Source organism: Ictidomys tridecemlineatus, chromosome 4, assembly GCF_052094955.1.
Source record: "Ictidomys tridecemlineatus isolate mIctTri1 chromosome 4, mIctTri1.hap1, whole genome shotgun sequence".
In the NCBI taxonomy this organism is placed as follows: domain Eukaryota; kingdom Metazoa; phylum Chordata; class Mammalia; order Rodentia; family Sciuridae; genus Ictidomys; species Ictidomys tridecemlineatus.
The window spans coordinates 165,435,292-165,453,284 of record NC_135480.1 but is presented as its reverse complement, the minus strand read 5'-3'; the positions used below and the strand labels follow the sequence as shown (position 1 = coordinate 165,453,284).

At 35.4% G+C, this 17,993-nt stretch overlaps 1 protein-coding gene across 2 annotated transcripts; it reads left to right on the top strand.

Moving 5' to 3' along the window:
- Nucleotides 1–3,075: 3,075 nt before the first annotated feature.
- Izumo3 (IZUMO family member 3) lies at nucleotides 3,076–5,416 on the top strand. 2 transcript variants are annotated; one of them, XM_040285904.2, is made up of 7 exons: nucleotides 3,076–3,307; nucleotides 3,446–3,520; nucleotides 3,661–3,750; nucleotides 3,960–3,977; nucleotides 4,428–4,508; nucleotides 4,911–5,001; nucleotides 5,278–5,416. In XM_040285904.2, the coding sequence occupies exons 1-7, from the start codon at nucleotides 3,076–3,078 to the stop codon at nucleotides 5,414–5,416; spliced, it is 726 nt and encodes a 241-aa protein (XP_040141838.1). The 2 variants fall into 2 exon arrangements, with proteins under 2 accessions (XP_040141838.1, XP_077901286.1); XM_078045160.1 differs by lacking the exon at nucleotides 3,960–3,977.
- The last annotated feature ends 12,577 nt before the right edge of the window (nucleotides 5,417–17,993 follow it).

Genomic DNA, 17,993 nt, shown 5'->3' with positions numbered 1-17,993 from the left:
ATATGTGGCCAACTGCTTGCCAGGCTTCTTAGCCTGCTTAGTCTCCAACTTTGGTTCTAGACATCATTTTATCCAATTGGTTAACTTGCCTTCAAACCTGGGCATGTGAAACCCCTTAAAAGGATCCTTTAAAGATGAGACCACATACTTAAAAGAATATAAAAGATGAGACATGCTAATTTTAAGCAATGATTCATAGATTGGCAACAGAAAGCTGGCCCCTATCTCCTAATGTTTCAAATTGTAAGAGATCATTTTCTGTATTATTCTGGAAAATGGTTGTTGAGAGATATATTGGAGTCAGATGGACTCGAGTTTGAATCCTGGGTCCATAACTATTAATTTTATTGCCATAAGGATTTCTTCGCATTTCTGAGCCTCCATTTCTTATTGGATAAATTGAAGATGACAATCTCTCAAAGCATTGACAAGCCGTGAGGATTTGTGATAGATGATTGATTTGAAACACAGGCACAAAATCTGTTCACATGATAGGATACAGGTAATGATAGTTCTTTTCACTTCTCTCACTATTTTCCACTCCATGACTAATCCTATACCTAGATTTAAATTCTGCTACTATACAACCACTATGGATATCAGTATAGAGGTTCCTGAAAAGGCATGAAACCACCATATTACCAGCTACATCACTCCTTGATGTGTCTCCTAAAGAAATAAAGTCTTCATACTAATAGTGATATATGCATATGCAGGTTTACAGCAGCACAATTCACAATAGACAAATTATGGAACCAGCCTAGGTGTCCATCAATAGATGAATAGATGAAGAAAATTTGGTATATATACACAATGGAGTTTTACTCAGCCATAAAGAAAAGTAGGTACACTTATAACATTTGCAGGAAAATGGATGCAACTTGAGAAGATCATGTCAAGTGAAATAAGCCAATCACCAAAGGTTGAGGGTCATGTTTTCTCATAGATGGAAGTTAAAGAGGAAAAAGGAAAAGGAAGGGAGAGGTTGGGAGTTTCTTGAAAATCAAAAGGAGATAAGTAGAGGAAAAGAACCAGGGACCGATGGTAGGAAACAGAGGAGAGAAGTGCTGGGAGTGATATTGGCCAAATTACATTATTATTTTGTGTGCATGTACACATCTTATCATACGTACAACTTTTTTTTTATTTTTTTATTTTTTTTTATTGATTGTTCAAAACATTACAGAGCTCAAGACATATCATCTTTCATACATTCGACTCAATTGGGTTTTGAACTCCCCAAATACATAATACAGACTCACTTCTGTTACATACTCACATTTTTACATAATGGCATATTAGTGACTGTTGTATTCTGCTACCTTTCCTATCCCCTACTATCCCCCCTCCCCTCCCCTCCCCTCCCATCTTCCCTCTCTACCTCCTCTGCTGTTGTTCAATTCTCTCCCCTTTTTTTCCCCCCACCCCCTTGCCCCTCATAACCTCTTATAATTTTGTGTATCACTGAAGGTCTCCTACCATTTCCATATGTTTTCCCTTCTCTCTTCCTTTCTCTCCCCCCATTCATCTTAGTTTACTGTTAGTCTTTTCCTCATGCTCTTCCTTCCTGTTCTATTCTTAGTGGCTCTCTTTATATCAAAGAAGACATTTGACATTTGTTTTTTAGGGCTTGGCTAGCTTCACTTAGCATAATCTGCTCTAATGCCATCCATTTCCCTGCAAATTCTATGATTTTGTCGTTTCTTAGTGCTGCATAATACTCCATTGTGTATAGCTGCCACAATTTTTTTATCCACTCATCTATTGAAGGGCATCTAGGTTGGTTCCACAGTCTAGCTATTGTGAATTGTGCTGCTATAATCATTGATGTGGCCGTATCCGTCATACATACAACTTTAATGCACCAATAAAAATAATGTAGAAAGGGGGCTGGGAATGTGGCTCAAGCGGTAGTGCGCTCGCCTGCTCGCCTGGCATGCGTGCAGCCCGGGTTCGATCCTCAGCACCACATACAAACAAAGATGTTGTGTCCACGGAGAACTAAAAAATAAATATTAAAATTCTTTCTCTCTCTCTCCCTCTCTCACTCTCTCTTTAAAAAAAAATAATAATATAGAAAGAAAAAAATCTACTACTAACATTGTAGAGTGCCAGGGATTCCTGGTTTCAAGGAGATATAACCACACATGGAATATTTTAGCAAATAGGTAACTGCTACTCTTACAAGTCTGCAAAGCAACCTTTGTTCCTTAAACAACAAAGAAGACTCTTATTCGAAGAGCCACATGCTTATTTGGCCACCTTGCATGAAAGTGGCTTGAGAGGGCAGCACATAATAACTATATTTATATTATAAACTTCATCAATATTTCAGGATGCAACTGTTAAGGCACCCTGAACATTACTGAATTCCCACTGACCCATGTCTATCACTCAACTGTTGTTTCCAGTCTTTGGCTACAAATCCTCTTTTAGAATGCTATAAAAATGTTACAAAGGATGGCTGAAGGAATCATACCACAGACCAATGTAGACTGAAATTTCTGATAAATTATCAATTATATTTACATCATCAATTATTGTCTATATAAATGTCCACTCCTTAATTCTCAACAATTACCACTACCAATAGGGACTGGGCACCCAGCAATTCAGTATTCTTGGCTTTTCTTACCTCCTCTGTAGATGTAGAGTTTGGGTTAAACCTTCCATCTTTACTGACACATCATTCAAACAGGCAGAAGCAGTATGGGAATCTACTAGCACACAAGACGAAGAGAGAGGGAGCTAAAGAAACTTATTTCTGAGAATCTCCCTGCACAGAATTCCACTTGTATGAGCTCAAGGCTTCTCTCCCCTGGTGTTCTACACTCAGAACTCAGGTAACTCTCCCCAGCTGGCAGTTCCCTCTCTCTGGAATGAAAGATAAAAGTCAGAAAACAACAGAAGATCCTTAGGGGAATGAGATTTAAGTGAGATGGAAAAGGAAGGAGAGGTGGACTCGGAATATCCTGGACAAGGCTCTCATTCCTGGGATTTTGAAGGAAAAGGAACTAAGTGAACTAGTTTCCAGGACAACCTGCTGTTGGGGAGAGGGGGGGTTGGGGCAAGGAAATGGGTGACCTGTGGTTACTCCTGCTCCTGCCACTGTCCCTGGCAGCCCTCCATGGGGTCAAAGGCTGTTTGGAGTGTGACCCCAAATTCATAGAGGATATTAGGACCCTGCTGACAAATCTGGTACCCTCAGAAGTCCCTGGCCGAAATCAACTGCTTGAACGGCAGTTTAAGGAGACGATCCATTTAAGCTCCAAGGTCTCCCACGGGAACAAGATGCTTCGGGTATTGGGTGAGGGAAGCATGAGTCCCTGAGAGTTTGGGGGGGTTAATGGGAGAAGGGAGGCAGGGGAGAGAACACCTGGGGCCACACGATTTCCTCCACAGACGTAATTATTCCCACGCATGTGTCTTCTCTCTTCCCCTCCAGCTGTTCAAAAGGTTGTCAAGTTGAGAACATGGCTGAAGAACGAATTTTATAGACTGGGCAATGAAACGTGGAAAGGTGAGGTACTAATTCATTGTCAAAAGTTCATACTGCTCAAGTAAGTCTGAGGAAATTGGGGCAAACAAGGCAACAGTGAGAATTAAATAATGACAAGAAGAGCCATTGGGATTTCTGATACCTCCCCCATTCCCTCTTAGGTGTCTTTATCTTTCAAGGCAAGCTTCTTGAGATCCGCCAAAAACTGGAACCCAAAGTGAAAGAAACATTAACGGCCTTCTCTGAAGTTGGTAATGAAACACTTCCATTCAACCACACTGCAATTATGTGAAGGAAGTAGGAAGGGAGGGGTGAGAAGAGCCAAGAGGGTGCAGATGGCAGCCATGAGAATGGTTGGAGGGCAGCCAGAACTTAATGGGTAAACAAAGACTACTATGTGGGTATAAGTAAACTCTTAAGTTGATGCTAAACTCATTAGAACTTTCTGATTCTCTTTTAGCTTGTTCTGAAGATTGCAGTGAGTACAGTACATGTGACACCGTGAGATTTCTGCCCTTGTTCTGTATGGCTCTATCTCTCTCCCATCTGTTAACACTAAGAACCTAGTTCCTGGAGCTTTTGTTACAAGGGGGAATGTCAATAGTATCTGATAATAAAAATCTAGCTTAGGAAATCATGGACACTTCTCAGATTAAGGACATACCCAGAAGTTTCCTAAAGCTATAGTTTACAACCTAGTACCCCATTATAAGCTAAGGCATTATTTTCCCTATTGCTTCCCCAGAGATATAACTTAATTTATAGGTTCTAATGCTTTAAGAAACTTGATTATAAGGGAAAGAAAGAATTCAGAGCAATGAAACCTAATTGTCCTGGGAATGCCTGAGATCTAATCCATACTTGATGTTTGACCGAGGAAACCTCTTGTTGACATCCTGCTTCTGATTATTTTTTTTCTTTTTATCAGTTGTGACTGAAGGTCCTGTCCTTGATTGTTGGACTTGTCTTCGCATCACCACCCGGTGCTTCAGAGGAGAATATTGTAGAGGTGACATAAACTGTGGTGTGGTTATACGAGGTGCTAGGGATCAAGGAATTGGGTTTTCCATTGATTTATTTAAAGTTTGTTGAGTACTTTTTCCATGGAAAATGTTATGAAATAAGAGCTAAAATAAATTTGCACCCATATGACTAACAGTTGTGAGCCAATTAGAGGGCTGGGAAATGAAGGGATAGAGGTGGAGAAATTAGTCTAGGAACATCATCTAGGGACATCAAGGGCAAAATTTTGTAAAACCTAGGCATCTAAAATCAAGTCAGAAAGATCAAGAATGGTGACGAAGTAGCGATCAGGGCAAATTGAAGTTAAGACTCAATTCTGGGTAAAGGTCCCTGGTTACAATTTCTTCTTCTCCAAAACTTACTTCATTTTTTCCCTTTCTCCTTCCAGAAGAGGATCCGAGGAAGGCTGAACAGCGAGAGATTACATTATTTCTTGTATTGCTGGCAGAAGCTGGAATATTGGCAAGTGCTGTGTTACTGTGAGTTTTCCTCCCTCCAAATAAACATGGGTCAAGCCTTCCTTTGCCAGAGAGATCACCCAAACTTCCTCCTTCCCCAGTGGAAAAAAGGGAAAGAAGTCATTTCAAAATCTGGGAAATGATACTGGCAGGAATGAAATGGATGGAAGTTTGATGGGATAATAGTTGGAACATAAGGAAATGGAAGAGAAGTATCCAGAAAAGAAGAAAACACTATCTAATTGTTTTAAAGAGTGGGGCTACTGACATTGAAGTTGGGATATCTTCTTTATCTAGATTCTATATGTGTGTCTCTCATCGGAGGAAAATGCAGACAATACGAAAGACGCTAAAAAAATATCTGGAGAAGAAACTTGAAGAATTAGTGGGGTCAGCAGATGAGGAAGAGAGAAAAGATTCTGGACCTAGAAAATAAATGCACAGACTCAAACAGGAGCTCTTTCATGATTCTCTTGAGTGTTGACTCAGAGTAGAAAACTGGAACTTGAGCTGCTTTGTGTTCATAAAGTCATAGTATTTTAAAACTGAAATAGAACTTAGGGTTTCTCTAGCGAAGACCCTAACTGATATCATGAGGCAATGGACACAGTGAGAGGACAAGTGATTTACCTGGAGTTGTACAGAAGTAACACTGATATGTTGCAATGCACCCAAAAGATGAAATGCTGCATGATAATAAAGAATGCATTGTTGGTAACTCTCATTAATGGCATTAATTAGAGCAACTGATCTTTGGAAGGCTGGTTTCCATTTCTTTCTTTGTCTTGTTGTTACTGTTTCCAGTTACTGAACCTGATATTTATCAGTAGGTTCAATGTGAATGACTTCCTTAATTATAATATTTAATCTTTAACAGGATATCAAACAACACACACACACACAAAAAAAAAATCAGTTCAAATAATAGTCCTGAGTAGCTAAAGTTTGTCCCAATCATTTTCTCCTGAATCTGTGTTGCAAGAAGTTGGATATTAATTCTGTGTTCTTTTAGATGTTTCCACTGAACCTTTTTTATATGCATAGCACCCTAATGAAAGCTTTGCACAAGTTATGTGATTGAATTCTCCCAAAGATCTTGTGAGTAATATCACTGCCATCTCCATTTTAGGGCTGAGGAAACAGAAATATCTCAGACTACTCAACTCTAAAAATGCATGACTTTCTACTCTATTTTGTTTCATTGTACTCTGAAAGCTTATTTCAGAAGGTAAACCTCACAGTTTGCCAGTAGGAAACCTTTTCAGGAGTCCTGAATCTGTAGTAGATAGAATTGTCGAAAGTCTTTCACACCAGGGAGACTTGAGTAATTGCTTATTGCCATTGTATTTTATTGAGATATTGAATACATGACTACTTGCAGGGGGAGAATTTGAACACTGATCTCTTTTAGGTGATACATTTGAAATCCTTGATACAAATTCCCCAATGAAAGAGTTGTGTGACATCTACCATTTCCCAAAGACTTACGGTTCTTCTTCCCCAAAACCTTATTGTTATATATTAATTTTATTGATGGACTTAATTATCTTTATACAACTTTTTATTATAGATAATTATATAAATGGGTAGCAAGCTTGTTAGGTTTTGTGACACTTTGAGTTTTAGTGTAGCATTTAATTTTATTTTCAATGTATATTTTATTTTATATTTTTAAGTTTTATGACATGCTTTGATATACACTGAAATGATTACTGCAGTTAGGTCAGCTAGTCTATTGGTCTGGTGGCCTCTTGCCTCTCCCGTGCTATTCCACTCTTACCACTTCAGTCTAGGAATCCTTGACTAACAATTTAGGATGTAGTTTTCATTAGTTTGATTTAAGTCTAAACAAAAGTGAATGGGTAGACAAAAATGTGCACACACACATTTATACTTAAAATTTTTGGAATCAAATTGTGCACACTTTTCTACATGTTTATTTTTACACTTAAATACTCTGTGAAGTTTAAAAATCTAGTCTTCTGGAGGCAATTTTGATGTACAATGTTTTTAGACAGTAGTGTTGCCTTGAGAACATTAAATCTCAGATGTCTAAATGGATTTTCTATAATATTTCAAAATAAGTTAGATGGATCTTCATCATTAATATGGTCTACTTACACTCTTGGCCCCAGAAAATATAAGGCTGTCCACAAAAAAGAGTATAAAACATATTGGAAAAATAGCCAGGAAAATATCTCAAGAAAGCAAAACTACTCCTCATTTAAAACTTACTCAACCCTATTAATGATCTCATTGTATCACCTTCTGGCATGAAGTCTTATGTAATGGAGGCAAGAAAAGGATAGTAGAAGTAGAATTAAAGAAATTAAACATATAATTAAATATTAAACATAAAATATGTTTTGTGTCAAGAAGTAAAAGGTAATTAAAGAATTAAAAAATGAAAGGGAATAATGGATTTAAATTAAAGCAATAGTCACCAAGGTCACACACACACACACACACACACACACACACACACACACGTCACCCTTCATTATAAAATATTGAGGTGTGACTCTTAAGGAATCAAAATAGAATATATAGTATCTACACTTTGAAAGGGAGAAAGAGTTTCAATAAAATTCTACTGTCAAATGGAAGCAAGTAAGGAAGAAAAACAAAGTAAAGCACAAGTCAAAAGAACACACAATAATAAATTTCAGCAAAATAGATGCATTGGTCAAAAGATAATCTATTAGGTTGGATATTTGTTAACCTAATTATAATCTTTCTACAAGAGACAAACCTAAAATATGACAGACTCACCATGAAAATAAAAGAACTAAATATCTAGCAAATGCTAGTCAAAAGAAAGCAGGTATTACCTTATTGATAGAATTCTAAATTAAGCCTGAAATACTGAACAAGAATGAAGAAGGATATGATGATAAAAGTAGTAAGTAGACCAGAAAATATACCAAAAATAAAATGTTACGAGTCTAACAATTGTTTTGAGATTTTAAAAAGGGAAACATTTTATATAATTTCCACAATCATGATAGGACAGTTTAATGTACCTCTCTTAGAATCTGATGAATCCAAAGAAAAAATGTTATATGGTTAAGATCTGAAGAACATAATAAATGACCTCAAACATGAGGTATTAAACCTCAGAGCTAGCTTATAGATTTTCTTCTTACTAATGTATTTGGAGCATTTATAAAAATTGACGAGGACATAGGTTGGCCAACACTAACTAGCTTCTTCCTGAACTAGGTCCCTGTCTTCCCAGTCACAAGATGAGACTACATTTCCAGTCTCCCCTGCATTCATGTGGGCAATGTAAGTGAATTCCAACCACAGAAAAGTAGTGCAACTGATGAAAATGTTTCCAAGCTTGGCACATACAAATATATGGAACAATTCTCCAGCCCCTCACCTGTCAGTGGGTTAGCACTATACAGAAATATCTTACAATATTAAATGCACTTCTTATTTGGAGCATTTTCATGTGAGTAAAGACTTTTGAGGTTTCAGAGCAAGTATTAACTTATCTAATACATAGGCCAAAAAGAAAATGTCAACAAATACTGAAGAATTAATATTATGGAGAGCAATTATTCAGACTATGGGCAATAAAATTAAAAATTAACAAAGAATAAAAAATATTTCACATGTTGAGAAAATAAAAATCTTATTTCTAAATAATTCATGAAATAAAGATGAAACTACAAAGCCAATTATTAAATACTTAAAAATAAACTGCAATGAAAATATTGCCTATAAAATCTTGTGAAGTGTGACTAGTATATGCATTTCAAAATACAGCTTTCTAATCATATATCAAAAAGAGAAAAAAAAATATATTTAAAAATTCAAACAGGGAATTCAACTAAGCAGCTAGGATAAGAACAAAGTAAACTCAAAAATACACAAAGGGGGAACATTAGATTACATCATAAATAAAGTATAAAGCAAAAAATACAAAGATAATACCAACTGCTAATTTAAAAATGTTTTTGTTCACACCAATAAATTTTTTGAAAATATGCATAAGTATAAATGGAACTAAACTACAGATATATAGAAATATATTTTAAACAAATTTAGGGCTATAATGTTTAAAATTTGAATAAAAGGGATACTTTTAATACAATAAATATTATCAATATTGACATAGAAAAAAGCAAAAATGTCAACATTATTTAAAACAGTATAAAAATAGTATAAACATAAATACTGAGAACAAATGCATGCTTAAGGAAAGTTCTAGATTGCAATTCAATGTGTTGACATTGATTTTATCCCAGTGGTTAAACTGGTTTCTTCCTCACTTGTCTCTAGAACTTGTATACCTAAGTAAATAATACAGAAAAACAAGTGAATTTAATAAAAATTGTCAGGTTTAGTTTTGAAAACACTTAGTATGGGTTATTTAAAGATAGAAAGAGTGATGTGTTTTGGCTTACATATATGAACATATAGCAAGACTATCAAGCTAAAGTATTCCACAGAAGCTGAAATAAAATAAGTAGCAAAGTTGAAAATAGAAGTGGGATTGCCCAAGCAGAGAATAGAGAAGTAATAAAGACCAAGGACTAGAAGATACAATAGAGCTTCACATTGTAATAACAATGTAAAATATAACTCTAAGCAGGCTAGAGAGAGAGTAGCCAAAATATGCTAGGAAGATACCTGTAGTATTTATGAACTCAGAAATTGAGGCTGTACTATATTAACTTACTACTTTGAAAGCCTTTATTTGAGTTGCTGATTTTCAGTTGAATTCCTATCAGTATTGAGTAGTGTTTTTCAATTGGGTGGCTTTCTATGTGCTCAATTTATTATAACTGCTTTATATTGTAGATCCAAAAGACAATCTTTATTCTTCATAAAGTCACCACTAGGAAAATAGGCTTGTTTTCTGTGTTTATGTGTTTCTAATATAATACAGAGAAGATGATCTAATTAGACAATGTGTTCATCTACCAGGAAAGGTCTTATGATACTTCTGTTTTTCAAATGTAAACATGATACAAAATTAGTTGCTTACAATTCTAAATTTAAGCTTAAGCTAATAGTTAACATAACAAAACAAGGATATGTAAAAATATCCTCCCAACAAGCAAATGCTCAACCAAAATTTCATTTACAGCAATAAACAATACAAATCATTTCATTACTGGAGCAATTACATTTTAAGAGCCAACACATACTCCAATGTCCTGATGTCAACCCTGCAGGAAACTAGTTAATAACATTTCTCTAGAATATACAAATCAGTAGGGGAAGATATTTCTCTAATAGCCTTGGATCTTGGCACTGATGGTACAATTTCTGACACTCCATCATTCTTGGAGACAATTTATTATGAATGAATATAATCAGTGTTTCGCTTAGTTCAGGAGACAATGAACAGAGATGAGTTTTCACTCAGCTCTACTGAGTGAAATTTTAATAATTTATTTATTGTAGAGATGCTATAGAAGGCATCAGTCAATCGAATGAAGGTACTCAATTATAAGAACATAAAAAAAATAAAGCCTGACTCTTAAAACAATAGCACATTCAACACTGGAAGTTTATTCATTTCCAATTAATACTTTCTAATCTTATTCCGATGGTTGTATCTTCTTCCATCTTGGGTTAATACTGTATCCTGAGATTCTATGATCTGATGATCTGAAGCGTTTTCTAGATCATGGCTTCTTCATTACTCTCCCTCTTTGCTTCAATACAAGGTCTTAGAGGAGCATTACATTTCCTGCAACTATTTCCCATTGTTTCTCCTCCCAGTTCAGCACAATGTGCATTCTTTCCTGCACCATCACCTGGAAATCACTCTCTCCGAGGATTTCAGTGATTTCTTAGCTGTTATAGTCAAAGAATACTCTTCATTCCTCGATTTATTTGTCAATTCAAAAATTTCCAGAGTGCTGATGGTTTCCTTCTTTAAAGCTCCCCTTTTGTGATACACTAAGCAGGTTTTATTCTTATTTTTGAGATTTTGTTCTATAATTTAAGGCATGTTTTTGGTGCTTTGGAAGCTCACTCTCTCCTTCTTCCTACCTGTTAGTTACTAGGGACCAGAGAAGGGACTTCAAAGTTTCCTCCCTTCACACCTACAGGAATGTCATGTAATTTTAACTACCACCTACTAAACATATGTCCAAATTCTTAAGCTTAGATTTCTAACCCATTTCTCAATTTCTACCTTTAAATACCTGCTAGATATATCCAGCTAGACAGACAACTCCTCATGCCTATAAATGAACTCATTGTCTTAAACCATTTCTGATCCCACACATTTTTATCCATATTCAGGGTGTTTTTCAGTTCCCATGAAGAAAATGAATATAGATTGTGGACAAGATACTTTGATAAATGTTTTCATAATTATCTTCCCTATAGGCCCACAAAATTATTTTAAGTCATTTTGGTACCGATGAGAAAACTGTAGCTCCGTGAGTTTTCACAAGTTCTTCCAAATCCCTTAAGTTGCAAAGTCTGGAGCCAGAATTCAAACCCCAAATCTTAAGTCTTTCCACTAGCTGGCACTAGCCCCCTGGATAGCATAAATAATCCAGAAGGTAGAAATCTCAATATATTCTAAGTCCTCTCTCCTTCATCTATCCTATCCAGTCACTCTTCAATTGGCATTGATTTTTTTACTCCTAAATATATCTTAAATCTGAGTTCAGTTGCTTCTCTCTCAGGGCCTATTACTAAGGCCTCCTCTTCAGTCTCTTCAACTACCAAATTTATCCTTCCTTTGGCACTCTGAATGATCAGTCTTAAAACACTAATCCACATCAAAACCCTGGTTAAATTAGTCCATTGCCTCTGATACTCAGAAAGGATAAGTGTAAACGCCTTCATACAGTACTGCACATGCCTTGCATTTTACCAACATGTTCTCTGTACAATCTCCCCTCGGGTCAATTACTTCCCAGGCTTTTCTCTCTACTTAATTCTGCCAAACATACCAGGCAACATATTTCTTACTCCAAAACATTACTTGCCACATTCTCTTCTGTCTCAATTGCCTGATAATCTTCATCAGCCTTCAAAACTAATGTTCTTCAGAACTTAACATCTAAAGTTATCTCTTCTCATAAATCCTTTCTTGAGATATGCAAGGTACAATTAATCACTCACAATCTTTAGGATCCACTACAATTCATATGCTTCTATGCACTCATTTTTATAGATGACTGTTATTGGTCTGTGTGTCACTTTTCTAGACACGAATTCCTCAGGGACAGGGACTATGCCATGTTTATCATCAGTTTCACAGCATACAGTAATGTATCACAGGACTTAGTATCCACTTAAATGTCACTTAAGGAAGATTTTTCTGAATCACCATACAGTGTTAGCCCTTCAAAAGAAACTGTAGCATTATCTATTCTTTTTTTGTTCTACAGGAATTCAAGGAAATTATGTAACTATAAATTAATATCGGACTACAAGAGGTCAGAAATCATGTCTACTGCTTGTCCATAAATATACCTGTTTCCAGAGCTCATTACAATGTTTCACACAGTAAACATGAATGGAAGTATGAATATATGTGACAGCATTGTAAGGATAGGGTAAGAGTTGGGTAAAGGGAAGTAGAGATGCTGGTACTGAGGCACCTAATGGTGTTGACATCAATAAATACGGGAGGTTCTAGAACATTACACTGAGACTTTGTTATTCCTAACTTCAAGGCATATATTTTTATTTTTCACCTGACCTAAAAATAGGTTTAATAGAAAGACTGAGTGAAAGGATAATAATAGCTAGAGAGAAAACCAGGCAGAATGGACGCAACTCTCTGAAGAATCAATGCCACTTTGCACTCCACTTCATCTCAAGGAGTCAGCCCGACTTCAGGTCCTCAGGTTTGTATTTCCAGATCCAGTACTGCTAAATTTGCAGGGTAATTTTACACTCGGGTGCACATCTTCCTCTTCAAGAGGAAACAAATACAAACTCTCTCCAATCAAAGGGCTACGTTGACAGGTAGGCATGTTTGTCTAGTATCCACTTTAGACTGTTACAGGGCTTTCTGTGAGGGATTACTCTCAAAACACTTGAAGTCTGTACCTAATGAGGCTTCATCAATCTCCTGATGAGGTGGCCCTTCATGATTTCTGCCGAAAGTACTAATAAGCGTAGGCTCTTCAGGATTCAGAATTCATGCTTCTTCTTTTATCCACATTCTCTTTATCTTCCTAATGGTGTCAGAAAGCATTCAACAAGATTTTCTAGTGAATAAGACACTTCCTGGTTTTATGTTTGGCACTGTGGAAATCTCTCTGAATAATACTTTCAAACCAACGAGACATCATTTATTAAGCTGTTGTTTCTATAACGAATAACCTCTGTCTGAGCTATGAAAACAGTCCAAAGAGAGTTTTTTTTTTTTAAAAAAAAGGGTGAAAAGCATTAAACATGGGGTTTGTGATGCAGTGCTTATTAAAACATACAATATCCTGCCTAAATTCCAACAATCTCTCTCTGAAAGAAATGCAGGAAAAAGTTGCAGTTATTATCTCTAAGTGGGATAGGGTAAAAGTGATTTTTATTTCCTCGTTTTTACTCACTCATTGGTATTTCTGATTTTTTTTTTTTATAGTGAGCTTGCCTTTTACTGGTGCAGGGATAAAGGCTATTTTAATTCAACATGAGAGCAATAAGATTTCCATGGCAAATACAATGTAACACAATTTGCTCCATACTGTCCAATGGATTAATTTAGTCCAATATTTAGCTGTGGAATCCATCTTATGTACCAAAGTGCTTCCAAGTTAATGTTTCATTAGATTTCCACCCTGGGAAATAAAATTGCATTTAACATTCTCACTTCTATCCTATAATTCTGGGGAAGATTTTTTGTTTTAAAAGTTATTATGGTAAAATCATTTCTCTGACTCTATGAGATTCATTTAGCACCATGTAGGAGGCTAAAACGAGCTTGAAATACAATAATACTTTTTTTAAAAAAATCAAACTAGTAATAATTAAAATAATTATTAGAAAAATAGCATGTTTGTCACTTGTCATATGACACAAAGAGCTCAAGTCTCATGTTCTTCACCCTGAGCCCTTAAATCTCAGTTCAGACATCCTAAGCTACTGATCTGACAGCTCAGCAGGTAAGTCCCTACTTCTCTTTTGGTTCATTTGCTACCCACATCCTACTCTTGTCACTAATTCTTCCCTCTTGTCATCACATCCTATTTAAAATCTTTGTACTTCAAAGTTATTTACTTGTGTTTTCTTCTGTGGTTAAAAAAACATTGACCATTCTGACTGGAGTGAGATGAAATCTTAGAGTGGTTTTGATTTGCATTTCTCTAATTGCTACTGATGATGAACATTTTTTCATGTATTTATTGATTGATTGTATATCATCTTCTGAGAAGTGTCTCTTCAGGTCCTTGGCCCATTTATTGATTGAATTATTTGTTTTTTTGGTGTCTAGTTTTTTGAGTTCTTTATATACTCTAGTGATTAGTGCTCTATCTGATGTGTGAGGGGTAAAGATTTGCTCCCAAGATATAGGCTCTCTGTTTACCTCACAGATTGTTTCTTTTGTGAAGAAGAAACTTTTTAGTTTGAGTCCATCCCATTTATTGATATTGTTTTTAATCCTTGTGCCACAGGACTCTGATTAAGGAAGTTGGGGCCTAATCACACATGAAGGCCTAATCCCACTTTTTCTTCTATTAGATGCAGGTCTCTGGGTGTATTCCTAAGTCCTTGATCCACTTTGAGTTCAGTTTTGTGCATGGTGAGAGATAGGGGTTTAATTTCATTTTGTTGCATATGGATTTCCAGTTTTCCCAGCACCATTTGTTGAAGAGGCTATCTTCTCTCCAATGCATATTCTTGGCACCTTTGTCTAATATAAAATAATTGTAATTTTGTGGGTTAATATCTGTTTCCTCTATTCTGTACCATTGGTCTACCAGTCTGTTTTGGTGCAGTAAGTGTTGGCAAGGATGTGAGGAAAAAGGCACACTCATACAATGCTGGTGGGACTGCAAATCGGTGCAGCCAAATGGAAAGCAGATGGAGATTTCTTAGAAAATTGGGAATGGAACAACCATTTGATCCAGCAGTCCCTCCAAGTGGTCTATACCCCAAAACCTTAAAAACATCATACTACAGGGACACAGCCACATCAATGTTTACAGCAACACAATTCACAATAGCTAAATTGTGGAACCAACCTAGATGCCCTTCAATAGATGAATGGATAAAAATATTGGCATATATACACAATGGAATATTACTCAGCAATAAAAGAGAATAAAATCATGGCATTTGCATGTAAATGGATGGAGTTAGAGAAGATAATGCTAATTGAAGTTAGCCAATCCCAAAACAACAAATGTCGGTCGAATATTTTCTTTGATATAAGGAAGCTGATTCATAGTGGTATAGGGAGGGGAGCATGGGAGGAATAGACAAACTCTAGATAGGGCAGAGGGGTGGGAGGGAAAAGGAGGGCTCATGGGGTAATTACTGATGGTTGAATGTGATGATCATTATTATCCAAAGTACATGTATGAGGACACGAATTGGTGTGAGTATATTATGTATAAAACCAGAGATATGAAAAATTGAGCTCTATATATGTAATAAGAGTTGTAATGCATTCCACTGTTATATATAAATTATATATATATAATATATATAATACATTATAAATATTTAATAATAAAATAATATAAATAAAAATATTAATATAATATAATATATATATATATAAAATAAATAGCATTGACCAATGAAAATATAATGCAACCTCATATATAAATTTAAAATTTTTCAGTAGCCACATTGGTAAAGCAAAAAGAGGTGGGCATAGTGGTATGTCTGTCTTCCCAGCTACTTAGGAGGCTGACAGGAGGATAACTTCAGCTCATGAGTTTAAGACCAACCTAGGTAACACAGCCATATCTCTATCTTGAAATAGAGGAGGCAGGCAGGTAACATCAATTTCAACACTTTGACCCGAATACCTAAACTGAGAACATATTCAATGTGTAATCTACATAAAATTGATAAACTATTTTAGTATTAAAACTTTAAAATCTGTTTAGTATTTTTTTCATACTTTCAACCCATCTCAATGTGTTATCTGTGGTTGAAAATACATGATCTTTCTTCAGATATCATCAAAAGTACAGATTAAAAAAATAAATCTGAAGTTGTTCCATAACTAAAGCACTTCAAATCACTGAATCCAGCATATGCTTTTAAACTTAAATTTACCTTTTAGGGGATATAGATCAATGGTAGAGCACTTGCCTCACATGTGTGAGACCCTGTATTCAATCCCCGGCACCACACACAACGTTTAAACTTATCATTTTTTAAAAATTAAACTTATTATTAAAATACTAAAATTTTAAAATAAAATTTTATAGCTACATTTCAAGTGCTCAGTAGCCACAAGTAACTGGTGGCTTACTGCATTGAAAAGCAGAAGTTTAAAATCCTCAAGCAGTTTTTGTTTCAGACCTTTAAATGTTAGATCCCGCGCCCCCCCCTCCCCACCCCCCCACCCCACCCACCCCCCCACCCCACCTCCACCCCACCCCCACCCCACCCCCGTCATCAGGTCCTTAAAGATTAACCTGCTACTTCTTGAGTTACCTATTGTGTTGTTTGTGATCACATTTGGGGCTTTTTTTTTCTCTTTTATTGATCCCCTTGTTAATAAATGTATACCTTGAAAAAGAAAACATGTTTTGTATGATCATTCTGGGAAGGAAGAAGTACTGTTTTGTTTTTTCAGTGACAGATGAGAAAGGTATGGACAAAGATTCTTGTATAATTGATTTGTATTGATGTCTGCATTTAAAATTCTTCATTGGAAAAATAAATTATCCATGAATTTGTAGAATATATGCAGGGCAATTTCCTTTGTAATAACAATATGCCTATTAATATGGTTACAGGAATCATAGGTGGAACACAGTCTTCACATTGAAATAGTTAACAAATGAATATTTTGTTTTAGTTTGTGCAATGTTATCTTTACATACACACATATGTAATTCACACTTAATATGTAATTGTGACTACTTTGTGCCCCTTTTAAATGTATAATGTAATGAGAATTAAATTGTTTATATACAGCCATTTATACATAACCTAAAACACACAAGTTTTATAATCAGAATGTGAGTCATTTTATGTGATTCTGAGGAAGTAAGGATTCTTCACCCAGAATGTTATTTCCTTATCAGTAGTTTATTCATGAATCACATAAAACTGTGCAATCTTAAAAATATAATGCAAGCCACAAATGCAAATCACATAAATAATTTTAAATTTTTTACCCCAAAATTTAAAAATTTAAAAATTGATAACCTATTTTATTTATTTTAGTACTAAATCTTTAAAATCTGTTTTGTATTTTTTTCATACAGTTAAAAAAAAGAGGCTAAATTGATACATTATTAACTTTTTGTTCAAGTGAGATTGCCTTTTTAAATTAAGACTGAAATCTGGTGTGTATTTTGCACTTATAGCCCATTTCAGTTCATAGGAGCCCCATTTCCAGTATTGAGAAGGGAAACACGCAAGACTCAGCTGCCATATTGGACAGCACAGGCAGAAATAACACTCACAAGAAAACTTTGCTATATTTTACAGAATATATGTTACTTTGTCAAGCAAATTAGAACAGAGGGCCAGATCAAAATTATTTTAACCACCTCTTAAATGTTAATAGTGTATATTTTCTAAAACAAAATTAAAAGAAATCTATATTTCTTTCCTGAAAACAGCATTAGCTGGTCTATAGAATGTAGCACCTTCATTTTCTTTCCTATTTGTGATATCAGCATATTTTCAGGTCAGGCTCACTAGATCCATACAGTACAGACAGTTAAATATCCTTGATCATAGCTTGGTCCTTGAAATTAGTTCACATAATTACCTGTCAGTGGAATGTGTCATTGGTTTCCTTTTTTGAATATTTTTTTTTAAATCTAACATCTTCAGAGGTCCCTTAGAAAACTGAATGAAACGTTAGAACTGAGTGAAAAATGTTCATT

Bases quoted from the DNA above. Each gene is read 5' to 3' on its own strand.
- Izumo3 (XM_040285904.2), top strand. From the start codon at position 3,076: ATGGGTGACCTGTGGTTACTCCTGCTCCTGCCACTGTCCCTGGCAGCC. The intron at 4,509-4,910 runs GTGACATAAACT...TTCTCCTTCCAG, and splicing joins CAGAGGAGAATATTGTAGAG to AAGAGGATCCGAGGAAGGCT. The intron at 5,002-5,277 runs GTGAGTTTTCCT...TTCTTTATCTAG, and splicing joins TTGGCAAGTGCTGTGTTACT to ATTCTATATGTGTGTCTCTC.